A 16,346-nucleotide genomic window follows, 5' to 3' on the forward strand; every position below is an offset into this window, starting at 1 on the left:
AAGCAGCTTTTCTTTCAGTCAAGAATCCAGATTTTGAAAAACCTTTTTCAAAAAATCAAATTCATAAAAGCCAAAGGAAAACTGGAATCTCTAAAATAATCCAAGAAATACTTCTTTTCCTACTGTGACTTAACCAGAACTAAGTCAACATAACAGCAATAACAGAATTAAGACTGTAAGAGTTTGTATGCCTAATACAAAAATATTCATACATATTACTATAACTGAGGGATGCTTGAGGTAGAAGAGAATAGTTTGAAAAGCAGTCATAATAATATAGCTCATTACACACAATAAGCCTAACTTAGAGTTGTTTCAAGCAGCATCAAGTAGAAAAGAAACTGCTGAAGTATGTGACAGGAGTACCCAAGCATTAAATATTGCCTATCCTCTACTGGTATTGGTATAAAGGTATAAACTGTTGCATAATGCACCTTGCGGTTGGGTGGCTGTGGCCCAGCACACTCACCTTTTCATGTTCCCATTCACATCTGCTTCCCACTGGCAGGAAAGTGTCTTCCAGCAATGAGGAAGATCTTGGTGAATCCATTCCCTGGGACACATTCCAGCTGTGTTTTATAAATAATTGGGCTAGCTATGGACTCCCATGATCCTTCCACTGACATCCTCCTCCTTGCCTGTTGTCATCAACTCAGGAGTCCTTATGCCCTGGATCACAGCCTACTCAGTGTATAGCAGAAGAAAAAGCACAAAGTTTGGATGCATTCCCTGTATTCCAGGGACATCCTTCATGGAGGCGCTCAGCTGATCTGCCCCACACATTATCAGGTGTGTTAACTGCTTTCTGGTAAAGTATTCATGGTCAACTCCTTTATAAGAACACCTCCGAGAAGTATTCCTTGTGAACAGTCCCTCTTAGTTGTACAATCAATCAGTACAAGTTCCATATGGCAATACTCCCACGCCTAAATTCCCATTCATATAGAAAAGACATAGGCAATTAACACCAGAATTGGGCATCCAAGATTTGGTATATCAAAGTTGGCCTTTTTTTTTTTTTTTTTTTTTTTTAAAATCAATAACTACAGACTTAAGTAGAGCTGAAAAATAGACTCCTAAACTGACAAGTATGTTAAAAGTTTTAACTAACAGTGGTCCCTATCAACATATGTTTATATAGACTAAAGATGGACTCTCAGACTTCAAGTTTCATTTCAAGACACTTTTCTCTCGAAATATCTCTCCCTTTTCCTCCAGAAAACTTCTTTCTCTATGTACTGCTAATACCAATTAAAACAATGGGTCTTCTGCATGGATAAAAGGAAATCGTTTTTTAAATAGTAAAACCTGCACAATTGCACAATCAAGTCAGGAGAACTAAGCCTGCCAAAAGAACTAAACAAAAATATTCTGAAATTCTGGGCTCAGTCTACAAAAAAAGACCCCAAAGAGCTACAGGCATTTGGTTCCAGTATTTCACTGCTGCTAAAACCTCTCCTGTGAGTCCAAGAGCAGTTGCACGTAACCTATTTGGTTTTGGTAAACAAACTCAGGAGACTATTTGCCTCTCAGAGATAATAATCCTTCTGTAACCAGCTAAATTAACCCTTGTGTAACCAGCTAAATTAAATTAACACCCCCCAAAACCTAAACTAACCTGTTCAGGGCCCAGGACCCTTCGCTGCTTGAAAGCAAACAACAAAGCCAAGGGCAATGCCAGATTTAACTAATGGCTTATTTCCTATTTGGATCCGCAGAGGTCTAAGAAAGTTATAAGACAAAAAAATGTATATCTCACGATGATTTAAGTCTAGTTCCCTGATGCCTGCAAAATCCCACCTGCTCCTTCCTCCACCATAGACCTACCAACACAGATCATTATATACTGTCATGCTGCAGACATTTGACTCATTCAACAGCCAAATTTGTTCATTCAGTGACATTTTTTCCCTCCCTAGAAATCATTTAAGACATGCAATTTAAATTACTTGGAACTTTATAGGCTTGAGCAAGTACATTTCTGTCCCCCATCCCATCAACATGGAAGAAGAAATAGGAAAATTGAAAGCAGTCCAGTATAGTCATACTGTACCTCCTAATCAGCAAGGTCATTTGCATCACCATCTGCTTCAACAGAAACTACCCTCAATCAACCTACTAAAAATGATTCCCCACCACTAGCCTACTAAGTATAGCCCATTCCCTTTTGTAGAGGGATGGCTAGAGAGCCGCGTACATGGCTGCCCAGCAGGCCTGCTCAATTCCAGCCTTCAGGTTTCAGTGAAAGAACAAAGGGAGTGCTAACTAGGAGATAAGAAAGTAGACCAAGGTCAGAGGGAATAAAAGAGCTGTTGAACTAAAAGGATGAGCTAAACAAGTAAGGGGGGCTGTAAGGGTCTGAGTTAGATCATTGTCTACCAATTAGGAGCCTGTGTAATTACATCACTAATTGTTAAGAATCATATAAATGTACTGCATGAAAAGCTAATAAACGAAGCCAGTTCCAGCTTCTATGAAGTTGTTGTCTGGCATTCCTGACGCGCTCCAAGCTGCAACAAGTGGCGCCCGAACAGGGACCAGATTCCGAACAGGGACCAGATTCCGAACAGGGACCAGATTCCGAACAGGGACAAGATTCCGAACAGGGACCTGGCACAACGGTGCGGGATTCCGGAGGATGACATACGGGTGCAGCCGAGTGATCCGACCAAGACGGGGACCGGAGCGGGTAAGCCGGCCGTGATTGCGCACACGGAGAAGACGGCGTTGGGGGGCAAGAAGCTGGGGCCCGTGACGGAAAGACGTCGTCAGGGAAGGGCTAGAAGCAGAGACCCCGGTGTACGTACAAAATGGAGCGAGAAGCTGCTGTACAATTGCTGCGGGACTTATTAGCAAAGAGGGAGGCAGCAGTGAGCATGAAGAAGCTGTATGAGCTGTATAAATGGGCTAGAGACAAGGGACACTTGCAAAGACCCAAGCTGAAGCGAGGGGGTTCTGAGCCCCACCATCGCCCAAAGGACATCACAGGGCCACCGCCGGATCGTGAGCCTCCCGAAGCTGCGAGCAGTGTACCTGTAAAAGCCTTTGCGAGCACTTCAGGAACGGGACCGCCACGCCACCGAAAACCGCTGGTGTCTGGAGATCCATTGCCAACCCCCCCGCCCGCATCCTCATCTGTGCCTGTGGCGCCTGCACTGTCTGCGCCCCCACTCCCGGACCGCCCCGTCGTGCCTAAGAACGGCCCGGCTGGGTCCAGGACTTGTTAGATCACCTTGAAAAAAGGAGAAGGAGGGCTGGGGAAGAGAAGGCGAATGAGATCAAGGAGACTTATGTTGCTGAGGGCTTGACAACAGCCAGGAGGGAGGTGCAGGGGGATTTGATCTGTCTTTTAAAGTGGGGGTTGGAGAATTGTAATGCTTTAAGTGAGGACAGAAACTGTTATTAGGGCTATTGTTTCTGTTTGCTATGTTCATCTCTATTATGTGTTGTATCCTTTGTATATTGATGCCGACACGAGGTATGGTTGAAAGGTGGAAATTTGTATGATCTGTAGAGTCATAAAATTGTTGTGCGAAGTAGAATCCAAGACCTTGAGAAAGAAGATGTTTGCCTGCCCAGGCTGAGTGATAAGGAGCATAGAGGCGGCTGCTCAGCCAGGCTCACAGCCGACCTCCTCCGAAAGCAGTTGAAGGCGGCTGCTCGACCGGGCTTGCAGCCAACTTAACTGCAAACATCCTCTAAATTAATTTGAAGGTAAAACATCCGAGAGGGAGGGAGATGAGAAAGGCAGGACCCTCAGACTGACGACTGCGACAATTTACTGGGATGCGCACCTGCGCACCCAGGAGGGAAGGTTATGTGACTGAAGGTGGAGTTTGTCCGCCTCCTTGGTCTGCCTGCTGGCACGTACTGGCCCTACGTGGCAGGATGCACCGGGCTTAAACAGACAGTGCAGAGAGAAAGCGGGGGGGTGAGACTCCTAGCACCAAGACCCACGTTGTCTCTGCGGGGACGCCCGCCGCATTAGGAGCCTGTCAGCAACCCTCTAATCTGCCAGCTCAAGAGAATGTTCAGTCTCAGTGTCCTGCCGACAAGTATTACCTCACGAGTAATTAGTCATACTTTGCTTCTTTAACGTGCTTTCACCTGAATAGCCGTAGCCACTTTGTTCTGTGTGATTATTGCCGAATCCCAAACCCATTCGCAACCTAATTGGCAGCGAGGATGGGATTAGGCAATTGAGACAGTGGAACTCACTAGTGGAGTGCACAGCTACGTGAGGTCGTGCCACTGAATGGAAATTGTGTTTGTGCTGTTTGTATCTGTGGTTTTTAGATCTTTATTGTGTAATATATATATCAGCAGAGAGGGCTGAATAAGCACAACAGGAAAGTGCAGAATTTGAAAGCGGGAAAGCCAGGAATAACTCAGACTATGGCACACCCCCCCCCCCCCAACCAGTGGAGGACTGGGAGCCGTACTCTGACTTGTATCCTTGGAAAGAGACTAGGGAAGTACTTCAGCATGGGAAACAAGAATGAAGCGACGGCCAAGCTCCAGTGCAACTGGCACGGAAGGACCTGCAACAGTCCTTACAAATTGTAAAAGCCTCAATGCTACTGGAGCGGGGGCCTCCTTAATATATAGAAATCCCAAGCAATTTCTGGGGAGGAAACCAAATTGAAGCTATGCAAACATAAATAGAAATGGAAATCGTGAACCTTTCAAAATGATTGGGACATCTTAATAATTGATTTGAAAGATTGTTTTTTCACCATACTATTGCATCCTGAGGACCATGACATAGTGGAACATATGAACCAAACGCTGAAATGCCAGCTATAAGAGAAAAAAAAAAAAAAAAAAAAAAGGAAAAAGAAAAAAAAGGGAAAAAAAGGGGAAAAAAGGGGAAAAAAGAAAAAAAAAAAAAAAAAAAAAAAGAGGAGAATTGGGAATTATGCCTGCAGAAAAATTGGCAAGAGCAGAATATGTTTTAAAATTTTTGAGATTACCCCAGGACAGCCTAGTCCCTCTGATGGTCAAACACAGGGCTGGGCTAAAGGGAGCCCTGACAGAAGTAAAGTCGGGTCCGTGTAAGATGATGCTGAGAGACTGAAACATGGGAAAATGGATGGGACCTTTGGACTTGATAACCTGGGAAAAAGGGTATGCTTGTATCATTACAGATGCTGGAACCAGATGGGTGCCAGCAAAATGGGTGAAACCCTGGCTGGAAGCAAACTTGCATACATCAGATGTAGCAGGCAAGCAGCTGGTACTCTAGCTGTGGAAAGTGTGAGCCTGCAGAACATCATGAGAGGAAGAAGTGTCCTGTACTACTAAGCAGGCCTTGCTGGTACAAAAGAAAAAGGGGGAATTGTAGAGGGATGGCTAGAGAGCCGCGTACATGGCTGCCCAGCAGGCCTGCTCAATTCCAGCCTTCAGGTTTCAGTGAAAGAACAAAGGGAGTGCTAACTAGGAGATAAGAAAGTAGACCAAGGTCAGAGGGAATAAAAGAGCTGTTGAACTAAAAGGATGAGCTAAACAAGTAAGGGGGGCTGTAAGGGTCTGAGTTAGATCATTGTCTACCAATTAGGAGCCTGTGTAATTACATCACTAATTGTTAAGAATCATATAAATGTACTGCATGAAAAGCTAATAAACGAAGTCAGTTCCAGCTTCTATGAAGTTGATGTCTGGCATTCCTGACCCGCTCCAAGCTGCAACACCCTTTCGAGTTTTATAAGTCAAACATGAATCTACTAGGAATAATGGACTACATAAATAAAAATTGTGAAGATGAACCTCGGATAACATTCTTTACAATTAACCAACTATCCTCCCCCAAAGATTGTGGGAGTACAAATTTTAGGCACTTATCACGATTACTGCATCCTAAATGTTCTCACTCTCACATTTGTACCTCAGGAGAAGCATAATCCTGAAACACTTGCATTGAATTAAATGTAATGAGTGTACAGATAAGATTTAGATGTATAGAGTATTTTAATGTCATGCACCTAGCTAGCATACTGCCAGAAAAAACATCAGATAAATTTATCACTAATATATAAAACTCTTGTTCCATCAAGTCATTTCAGAAATCACAGCTCTATTGTCATTACTAAAAAGCTGAATAATTAATACTATTTTAGTAAAATCCTTTCTGATTCACTGAAGATGACTTAGTGATTCTGAAATTTAGATCTCTTCAGAGATTCTCTCTGACAGAAGAGTCAGTTCTTCTAAAATATTGGCAATTAGTATTCTGAACTGCCTTCCGTCCTAGAGCATTGAACAGAAAACAATTTCTTAATAGTTTGTAACAAAATATTTAATCATTTGATCAGCAGTCATGATTTTTTTTTCTTGTATTCTTAACTTCTTACTAGCTGCTGTTTTCCATATGCTCTTCATTTTTTTAGTTTGGTCCTCATGGAAGACTATTTCTATGACGAAGTTAAACGAGTTTCCCACTACAGATAAAGAAATACTTCAGTTTTTATCAGTACTATCACCATCCTTAAGCAAGGCTTCCTAAACTAAGCAATACTTATTCATACATCTCAAATTAGGATCTTATGAGCTACAGTGAAAAACTGTTTACAGATCATTTATAGCAATTGAATTATTTATAAATAAGCAGTAAACAGAAATTGGAGATGTCATTAATAAACTCCTGCGTGTGCATGACAGCATGTGATGACACTTGCTAAGGAAGCCCATCCATCTGAATTTTTGTAAAAGTTTACCATATTCTATGATAAGAGATTAAGAATACTCAGAAAATTAAAGAAAAAAATCATTGTCATCTACAAAAAGATGAGCACACTCATTCCCCAAATACCACCACTGTGGGGGACAAACATACCACTGTAAAACAAACAAAACAACCCTCAACTCCGCTAGCACAAAGAAGTAAACAGTGGTTCAGTTTATTAAAAGCACAGAGAGGATTATCCCCTCACTTCACTGTTTTAAGGCCACATTTTTCTTTTTAAACTGTGCTTCACTTACAACATTTCCATCAGAAGTAACAAAACCCTATTTGTTCACCAAACGACTATGCTCTTCACTAATCCTCAACTTGGTATTGCCAAAGGAGGGGGGAGAAAAAAAAAGTCTTTCTCCATCAGGTCATTTTATTTTGTAAATGAATATCACGATTCACAAGGGAATCTGTCTCAGCTGTGTTAGAAGCACTCATTCCTTGACACAGAAATGTCTCAAAATATCTATAATGGTGTTTTTAATTACTCATCTTCTTCCATGTCTAATGCTTACTTATGAGAAGGACTGTCTGAAGAGCTACAGTAGACTCTACAGTCACTGCTATCAAAAAGGAGATAAAAGTTTGTGACCTCTGTTCCTCACTCATTTTCCTATGAAAATATTTTGTGACCTCATCTAAATTCGTGTCACCATCTACACTCCATGCATTCTCCATTCTGGCTTAGAAATTACTTATTTAAAATAAGTGACCTTGTCATTATTTCAGAACTCAGCATTTGCGTTTGCGTAACAGAAGATGAAAATATTGAAGACAGAAGCTAATGACAAGGACCTTCCTGAGGTGCCTTCTTTTTCTTCTCACCAATCAATCAAGTCACTAAAGTGTCTAGAGCTGATTAGTTCAGCTTAAACATTTAAGAACTATAGTGGCAAAAATAAACTTTAAAAATTATGATTCTATGACAACAGTGTATATCTACTCAAATAAATCGGTGATCAGCATAGTAATTTCTGTTTACATCCAAATTCTCAGGTTCTTCATGGAGTATTAAGATGAAGATTAAGTATGTTTTTATTGTGTTAAATATACTAATCTTATTTGGGTTTTTGTGATGGATGAACCATTTTAGAATTATTTCACTTATAAATTACAAATAAAAGTAAGTACTAATACTAAAAGTATTTTAGTTTACAACTAAAGTAAAATAAGTATATTAAAATAACATAGTTTTTAATAATATGGAATATAGTATTAAAAAAAGATAGTTTGTTATGTTAAGGTACATAGGCACCAAGTAACAAAACACACAGCATCATGAAAGGCTGTTAGCAACAGGTGAGGCTGGAAGGAGTTGCATATAAGTGAAGTCCATTTTGATCATCTGTTTAATCAATTATTATAATTATGTATTATGATTACTTGTGAATCAAGTTTCTAAATCTCTGCACAAAAACAAACAGCACTAAAAAGCAACCAATCTCATCAGCACAGAGAATAACTGTCCAGGTTTACGGATGTGTTTGGTGATCACATGAACTGTGAGTCTCAGGAAAACTACATGTATCTTTACTTAGAACAAGTTTTATAGAGTTGCAATTAAAGACAGGTCTGCAAGGAGAAATAAGAAAATAAATCAATTTTGAGTATTCATTTCCATTGGATTTTTATGAATGTTTCAAAGGACTTCTTATTTTCCTAAGTTCTGATTTTCAGCACAAAAGAATGTTTTGTTTTGTTTAATTTATTAGTTCTTTTAATAGGAGCCATGAAAGCATAACAACTTTATTAAAAGTGTTCCTTTTTTATTATTTCTTTTCCTAACCTTTATATGACTCCAGTACATTTACTTTCTTAGTTACTCATTTCTGCCTGCTATTATGTTCTATTAAGTTTGGACCTGAAGCTCTGACTACAATAGGCCCAATTCTCAAAAATGTACCTCAATGACTGGAATTTACCTAAAAATACCAATTCTACTAGTAGTTAGTTGTCATTATATATATTTGCATTAGGCATAACAATTGTGGTATCTGACAGCTCAAAGAAATTTCCATTAAATTGAGTATAAAGCTTCTTTCTTCCACAAAGATACTCATGAAACAATTCATAATATGCTTAAAACTATAGTAAATTTCCTCCTCTATTTCTTCATTTAGTTTAACCTACTAACATCTAAGCCAACCGCTCAATCTGCTTTTACTTCCTAAATGTTTGACAGAAATTCTATAACAACTCAAAAAATCCTTGAAAAGCAGTGGTTAAATTACAACAACACAAATTATAAACATATCTGAATTTGAACAGAATCTTAAATTCAAGTAGTTGGGTCAAATACAAGCAGTCTTCACATACATGCTACTTAAATCTTATTTGTTCTTTCCACAGTATAATCTGCCTGTAAACACTGTTTTCAGCTTGTAACATGATACAAGACTATATCCAGTTTTCAGTCACATATTTATCTGTTCTTGAGCATCATGAAAATGTTCGATGTTAATATTTCACTTATTGGAGTCATTTGCACAAATTGATAAATCATTGAAATTTTGCTTCCTGTAAACACAGTTGTAACAATAAAATTAAAATTATTTAAGAAAAAAAAATGAGAAAGAAAAATAAGAATGTCCACAATAATTTGGAAGAGAAAGTATTTCTAGCACCTTTAGCTTTGATCCATGCGGCACAGGAGGGTAACCATCTTCTCCAGGAGGGATAAACAACTCCCATTTGCCATACTCTGCTTTCTTATAGGGATGAGAGAATGGATTCCAGCCATCTGCAATACAAGAAATGGCATTAATTGTTATTAGTCATCAAAACACATGTGCAATTAAAATTCAAAAGGTATCAGAGTATTTTTATTCTCTTCCAGAAGACTTGTGACAGTAAATACTCTTATGGATGATACTATTGTGCACTTCCAAAACCATTTTAATAAACTGTGTATGTTCACTAAGAAACTACTTTCCAATTCTGTGCTCCAAAACTGTTCTCCAAATCCAAAAGCCATAACAATCTCTCCTTTCCTCTTTCCACTTTTGCTCCCCCTGCAGAAAAAAAAAAAGAAAAAAGAAAAAAAGAACAAAAGACCACAGTACCGATTTTAAATCCAAAAAGAATCATATATACTTAAGTACCTAGTTTTATTTTATTAGAAACATGAATGAAAAATTCATAGCAGCCATTATAAAATCTGATAAAGATGGAGATTGCAGAGTGTGTCACTATTGGTACCACTTCTCCTTGGAAAACTGAGTGGCTAAAAAGTAGTTCTTCAAATTAAACCAGAACCAAAAATTTGAAATATAAGAAGAAATAGATTTTAAAAAAGAAATAAAACACAAACGAACAAAAAAAAGTGGAAATATTTGTTATAACACTACAGAAAAAAAAACTTATTAATTCCTGATGATTATGAGATGAGTTTGGACAAAATGCAACTGAAAAAGCCTCAAACTGCATGAGCAAACTATTTTTAGACAGGGTTACAGACCTGATGCTGTTCAGCTCTGTAGATTTAAAATACCCATACACACATACATGAATACACTTTTGTTCTTTTTTTAAGTAAAAAGTTAGCATCCTATTAATACCAACATTCATTAACTGTACAGAGTAAGAAAGGAAAGTGCAAACTGCAAGCAAGCTTGGTAGCAATGGCTGTGAAACCACCGCAGAACCAGACAGCACTGGCACAGCTGGAAAGCATGGGACAGTCACACCTAGTAAGTATTAAAAGAAGGTACTTTTAGATTAAAAAAAAAAAAGTTGCTGAACCAAACATATTCCACAATTCAAGATATTTTGTATCTTTTTGATCCACCAGGTGTTCCAGGTGTACAACAGTAGAAACTACAACATGTCTAATCATATAATCATAATCACAGCTGCCAAGAATAATCTGTATTTGTATATATTAGTATTAACTGTTCAATGTTAACGTAAATATTCTGATGAATAGATTTAGATTGCAACTGTTTCCAGACTAAAAGAAAGTGGCAATCCAAATTAATCACTTCTTTCTTTGCCTTGAAACTTCTCTAACTCACATAAACTCAAGGAAACGTGAAATCCTAAGGTAATAAGAAACCAGTCAACTCTGAGAAAATCAAATTGCATGGCATTTCCTTCAAGCCAATCCATTTGCATACTCTGCTACAGTAAACAAAGTGGTTTAGATTTCAGTGAAAAAAATATCTTTCAGTGACCTCACATTTACAGTAGGTATAGTGCATGCAGCTAGCTGATAAGATATATGTTCATACCCTATACTCTAGTTCCATGGACAGATTAAGCTAGTATAAATCAAAGAATATTGTTACTAAAAGGTAGCCCAGAGAAGCAATTCAATAAAATAACTGTGAACTGGACATGCTACCAGAGCAGGAACACCACTTTTAGTGGCAGTAGCAACTTAAACTAAAACCCCAAGTCTACAAAGCCAGACCTATAGTTCTTGCTGGTTTGTTCTCAGGGAAAACCTAAGAAAGCTCAGGGCAAAAAGATGTCATTGCTTCTAATATGAAGCCATGACTTTCAAAGGGTAAAGATGTATAGATAAGAATTTTCATATCAGTCATTTGAAAGCTTAGCCAAAGACTCCAAGAATAGCATTTAACAGATTATTTCACATTTCATTGTAAAAATACTGGGGTTTGTTCTGCTTTACACGGGGAAAAGTATATAGACGCATCTTATGAATACAGAGCTACAAGACTTTTGGATACTGATTCACCACATAATGGGGAGAAAAAATGCCAGATCAGAACAAAACAGTATCTCTGATTCTGCGGTTTCTGTTCTAAAGCTACTTGTTTCACCTTTGTCCTGCTGAAAGGAAAACAGTTTTAGAAAGGAATAGAAACACCTAATGAATTAAGAATTTATTTAGTACAACGATCAAAAGAACTCTCTAGGTTTCACTCTCAAAGAATATTACACCATAAATCAGCTATTAGACATAAATCAGACATTTTTTTTTCCAATCAGTTATTCCTGTATGGCCTGAATTTGCATTCCTGTTGATCAGTTCTGTTTAATTTATTAGAGTTCTCATTTCTTCTCAGTTATTTTAGTAGAGAGTCTAATTCAAACTAACCACACTGTTAACACTTGAGCAGCCTCACATTTACAAGCCTAGTGACACAAGCACTTGGCCCAGAGTGAGAACGCCTGCCTTGCCTTTCACTGCGTGTTCTTCGGCAAGCGGCCTACCTGCTCGGTGGCACCCCTCCTCCAAGCATGAGCCTGGGCTCAGTGACCTCCAGAGGTTTCATTTGGCAAAGATATAAGGTGGCTAAGGACACAGCACCACAAGACCACATCCGCACAGCAGCAGAGGACAGTCTTGCTGCAACGTGAGACTACTTTAGGACAGAAGAAGTTACCTATATTCATCTGCATACGTACGTCCCAGTAAGTATCTGCGTGAAGACAGATAATATTCACTAAGAACAAATGGATGACTCGAGCTGCAGAGAAGGATTAGGCTGCTTTCAAAGAAAGTTGCCAGTTGTTCTTACATAGCTGTTGAAGCCAGAGAAAAGACAATCTTTAAGGAACAAAACTGAAAGGAGCAAATACAGACTAGACAATGTGATAAGAAGATATAAGCACATAAAACAAATATTCTAGTACCTATTAATTTTATGGTGAAGATTAATTTCAAAGTCTAAAAAAATGCATTATTGTTTTTACAATAAAATGTTTCCCATACTCAAACTGAAATACGATTAATTCGGTATTACAGCAACCTTGTCATTATTAGACTACTTGGATAGCAAAGGAAGAAATTACTCAAATTAGAAAGCCATGTTTAATAAATTGTTGCTTGATTAACAACAAAATAGTTTGTATTATGAGTACAATCAGGAGAGGTTTGCCCGTTCATTTTAGTCTAAAGTTTTGATAAAGAATAATGAAAAAATTGCAGGTCTACTGAGGCTTGTCAACACAGAAAACAAGTTACTGTGGCAGTAACAACAGCAATAGGTCCTTACAAGCATGGCCCAAGCTGCAAAACATTTTTTTAAAGCATTTTGCTTCAGGGAATGGTAAAAAAAAAAAAAAAAAAAAAAAGGATTTAGGATTGAAAAAAAAAGAAAGCCATAGCAGGGCACTGTAAGTTACAAATGGCCCAAATCTCTCAGATACCCGAAAGAGAAACACAGAGGGTCCCCTAAAGGGTCCCTGAAGTTTCTCAAAGTACTAAGAGTACTTAAAGGTATAAAAATCGAGCTGGAGGTAAAAGGTAGAGGAACGTTACGCACAAACCATATAAATTACATGTTGTTTTAGAACATCTTTGTGTAATTCAAGTGGCACTGATAAAGTCAAAACTAAATGAATGAGGACTGAGGAGTACTCAAAACCCTGGGAACTAAAGTCATGTGGAAGAACTTATGCCTGGATCTGGACAATTGCACTTTTTTTTTTTTTTTTTTTTTTTAAATCTAAAGCAGGACCTTCACTTGAAGCATATGCTCTGAGTGCTAACATTAGAAGCAGTACCTAAACTTCTATCACCAACATATGGTTATCACCATATGTTCAATGCCCAGAAAGAGCACCTCCAAACAGCAGCTCTGTACCTTTTAAACAAAAGCAACAAGAGGAAAAAAAAACCCACAACAACAACAACAAACACATACACACCACAAACAAGCAGACAAATATGCAAATTTATTTAATTACAAACAGCTAAAAATGTCAGAAGTTGAAAACTTCAGGTAATACGAGAAACAGAAGAACCTTAACTGAAAAGCAAACAACCTAAAAGGATGCAAGATACAGACACTGCCTGTAAAAGTTTATGACTGTCAAAAGTCATTCTCTCCGTAGAGGAAGTACTACTACACCCTTTCTTCCTCTGTTCCCTCCTCCCCTCTCAAGGTATGGTAAGTTTTATAGACATCTCATCTTCATTGGTTTCCACAGAAATTTTCCTAATTGAGTTGCAGCTCTTGATTACAGCACACCAATTGAATCAAGGACTCTAGCCAAGTCCCACAGGCAGCTTAGCCATTTCTGACCACGTTGCATATGCCTCTGCCTTTACCTACCAGTATTACCGTGTGCTCCTGCTGATGTTCCCTCTTCTCAGAGCTCATCCTCCACTATTTGGTGTCTCTGGTCCTTGACTAAACAACATTAATCCCAAACCATCTTACCTAAATCCAACACTTCTCATTCCCCCAGTAGAAAATTGATAAAGAATGTAAAAGAAATTAATGCCTTGAATTAGGCAGAGATATACATAGTTAAAATACCTTAAAATAGAAAGCTCTCCTATAAAAGTTCTGACTTTCCTCAGTTTAACTGCTTAGTTTTCAGAATACAGAACCTAACAAGCATTCATGCAGCTTCTTGGAGAAAAAGATATCAAGTTTCAGGTCAGACCAGGAAAGGCGCATCAAAATCTACCTGGACTGAATATGAAATCAGAAAACAGTCACAAAACATAAATGGAGACAGAGGTTGACTGGACTATACAGGTTATACTTAGTGGCCAATTAGTTCTTCCTCTTTCTACACTGTAAGATTCCCAACAGTTCAATAGCAGGGTCATTAACATAATCTGCTTAAAAAGTGATTTAACAGAGAAAGCTCAAATACTGACATAAAAACAAATGTCATTACTCCTCATATTTGATGCTTCCCTGGATATTAATAGCAGCTTACTCTTCAGTCCACTGCCTTCAGTATTCTGCAACCACAGAATTATAGCACTATTTATCTTTACTCATGAAACTTAGGTATTTCACACAGCTTTGACAAAAGGAATAAGAAATTCAGTATCATTTTCTTCAGACTGCATGTAGGTAAGATTTAAGTCTGAAAACAAAAGAATCAAATACAGAAATATATATATGTGTTTTATACACACACGCACACACACTTTTTTTCAGCTATCCAAGTCTCTCGCTTAAGTTCCTCCTTCTTCATCCTGAAGAGAAAGAGAGTGGACTAAAACAGAAGCCATAAACATGACTAATATAGCTACAGTGTATAGCTATTGTTTTAGAATATACAACTTGCTCTACCTTTCAGACGAACTAAGGCTTTTATTATTATTATTTTTTGAAATAATTGATTCTAAAATAGCAATAAATTGCCAGTAGTCAGTTCCTAAGCAATAAAATAAGCAAATAAAATATTCAGGGAGTTATCACTGAGAGCTTTTAAGGTAGCTATAATGTTGATACTGCCTCTAGTATCAGAAATTCAGCTGACTAATTGCCTCATACACTTGATTTACTGAGCTGCTAAAAGTACTAATTGACATATCTTAATGTTTTCAGATGTTCATTTAATACTTTAAGTTCTTTTTAGATTGAGAGTAAAACAAAGTACCAGAATACTAAAAGATATAAAATCCTTTTCTTCCCAGTCATGCGTTAGAAAAAGGAGACAAAAAGAATTCTTAAAGTATTGGCATTTTCTTGAAGATGCTTTTTCACTTTACCAAAGCAAATAAAGATCACATGCTTTTTCCAGAGGGCACAGTGATGCTTAGAATTAGCCTGTCAATGGAAGTCATCTCATCGATTACAAATGTCTCAAAACAATGACCTAAAAAACCATAAATAGCACCAAATATCTTGGTAATATTTTTATTTTGCCCTCTATGATAAATCTAAAAAGAAGAAAAAAAATTAGAAAGAAGAGTTAGAACTTGGGCCTTACACACATATAATTGCATAAACAAATTACAAATGTTTATCTGAAGCACAGTTCATCAGTTATTATGAACTACTCTCCATTATAAATTCTGAAAGAAACTTAAGTTCTTTATATTATCATCTGTGCCTGTCATTATCATTTTTATTAGTTTTTAATCCTCAAATGTCATTACTTTATCAAATTAAATAGCATTAATATTTTGTGTCTTGCCAGCAAACTGCAAACCTAAGAGGAGAGTCTTGCCTGGTAAAGTAACTTTTGCCTCACAGATAATGCTGGATTAAGTAAGCCACTATAAGTAAAGCTTCTAGCCAGCTTTGCACAAAATAAGTTAAAAATAAAGTAAGAAGTAATATTTCTGAGATTATGCTGTTATATTTCAATTTAAAAACTGAAAAGTTGTTGTCCTTTAAGTTTCGTGTTTTTTCTTGTATAACACGCAGTGGTTCAGATACGGTTCTCTTTATAAAGTTAAATTTTTCAAAAAAAATAAATAAATGCAGTCTTGATAGTTTAAACACAAAATAGCCATAAAATTATTTAGAGATTTTAACCTGCTTGAAAACTTAAAGAAAGGTTAAAAGGATTCAGTTTTAATTAAACATCTACAGCAATTTAATTCCAAATCTTAAGGTTTTAGAACCCAATTTCTCATCAGAACGTTATTAAAGCTCATCTGAATTGAATGACAATCTTCCATTCCTCTAGGCTTTCTGAGTCCATTATCCTCCCCCTTGGGAATGAATACTTTACTGTGACTGATGGTGAGTATGATATATAGAAGAAATGTGTTTTTTTCACATTAAAGAAATTCTTTTTAGTCTTTTGACTTCTTACTGCCACATTTCATTAGTGTCTAGATAGAACTATTCAAAGATATTTGTCCCAAATTTCTACTTCATGTTATGTGATATATGAAATATTTTAAAAGCAGATGTAGTTTTTGGAAAATAAGTCCAGTTTTTAGCTA

At 37.4% G+C, this 16,346-nt stretch overlaps 1 protein-coding gene across 2 annotated transcripts in view; it reads right to left on the reverse strand.

Moving 5' to 3' along the window:
* Window positions 1-16,346, reverse strand: part of GBE1 (1,4-alpha-glucan branching enzyme 1) — a 140,458-nt gene that overhangs the window by 83,800 nt on the left and 40,312 nt on the right. For both annotated transcript variants that reach the window (XM_088522067.1, XM_088522068.1), the window contains exon 3: window positions 9,355-9,470. In XM_088522067.1, coding sequence (XP_088378193.1) covers window positions 9,355-9,470 — 116 coding nt within the window. The remainder of the gene's footprint in view (window positions 1-9,354; window positions 9,471-16,346) is intronic.

The sequence above is a fragment of the Tinamus guttatus genome, unplaced genomic scaffold, assembly GCF_059628265.1.
Source record: "Tinamus guttatus ecotype Peru unplaced genomic scaffold, ASM5962826v1 Tinamus_guttatus_pri_ptg000145l, whole genome shotgun sequence".
NCBI lineage: Eukaryota > Metazoa > Chordata > Aves > Tinamiformes > Tinamidae > Tinamus > Tinamus guttatus.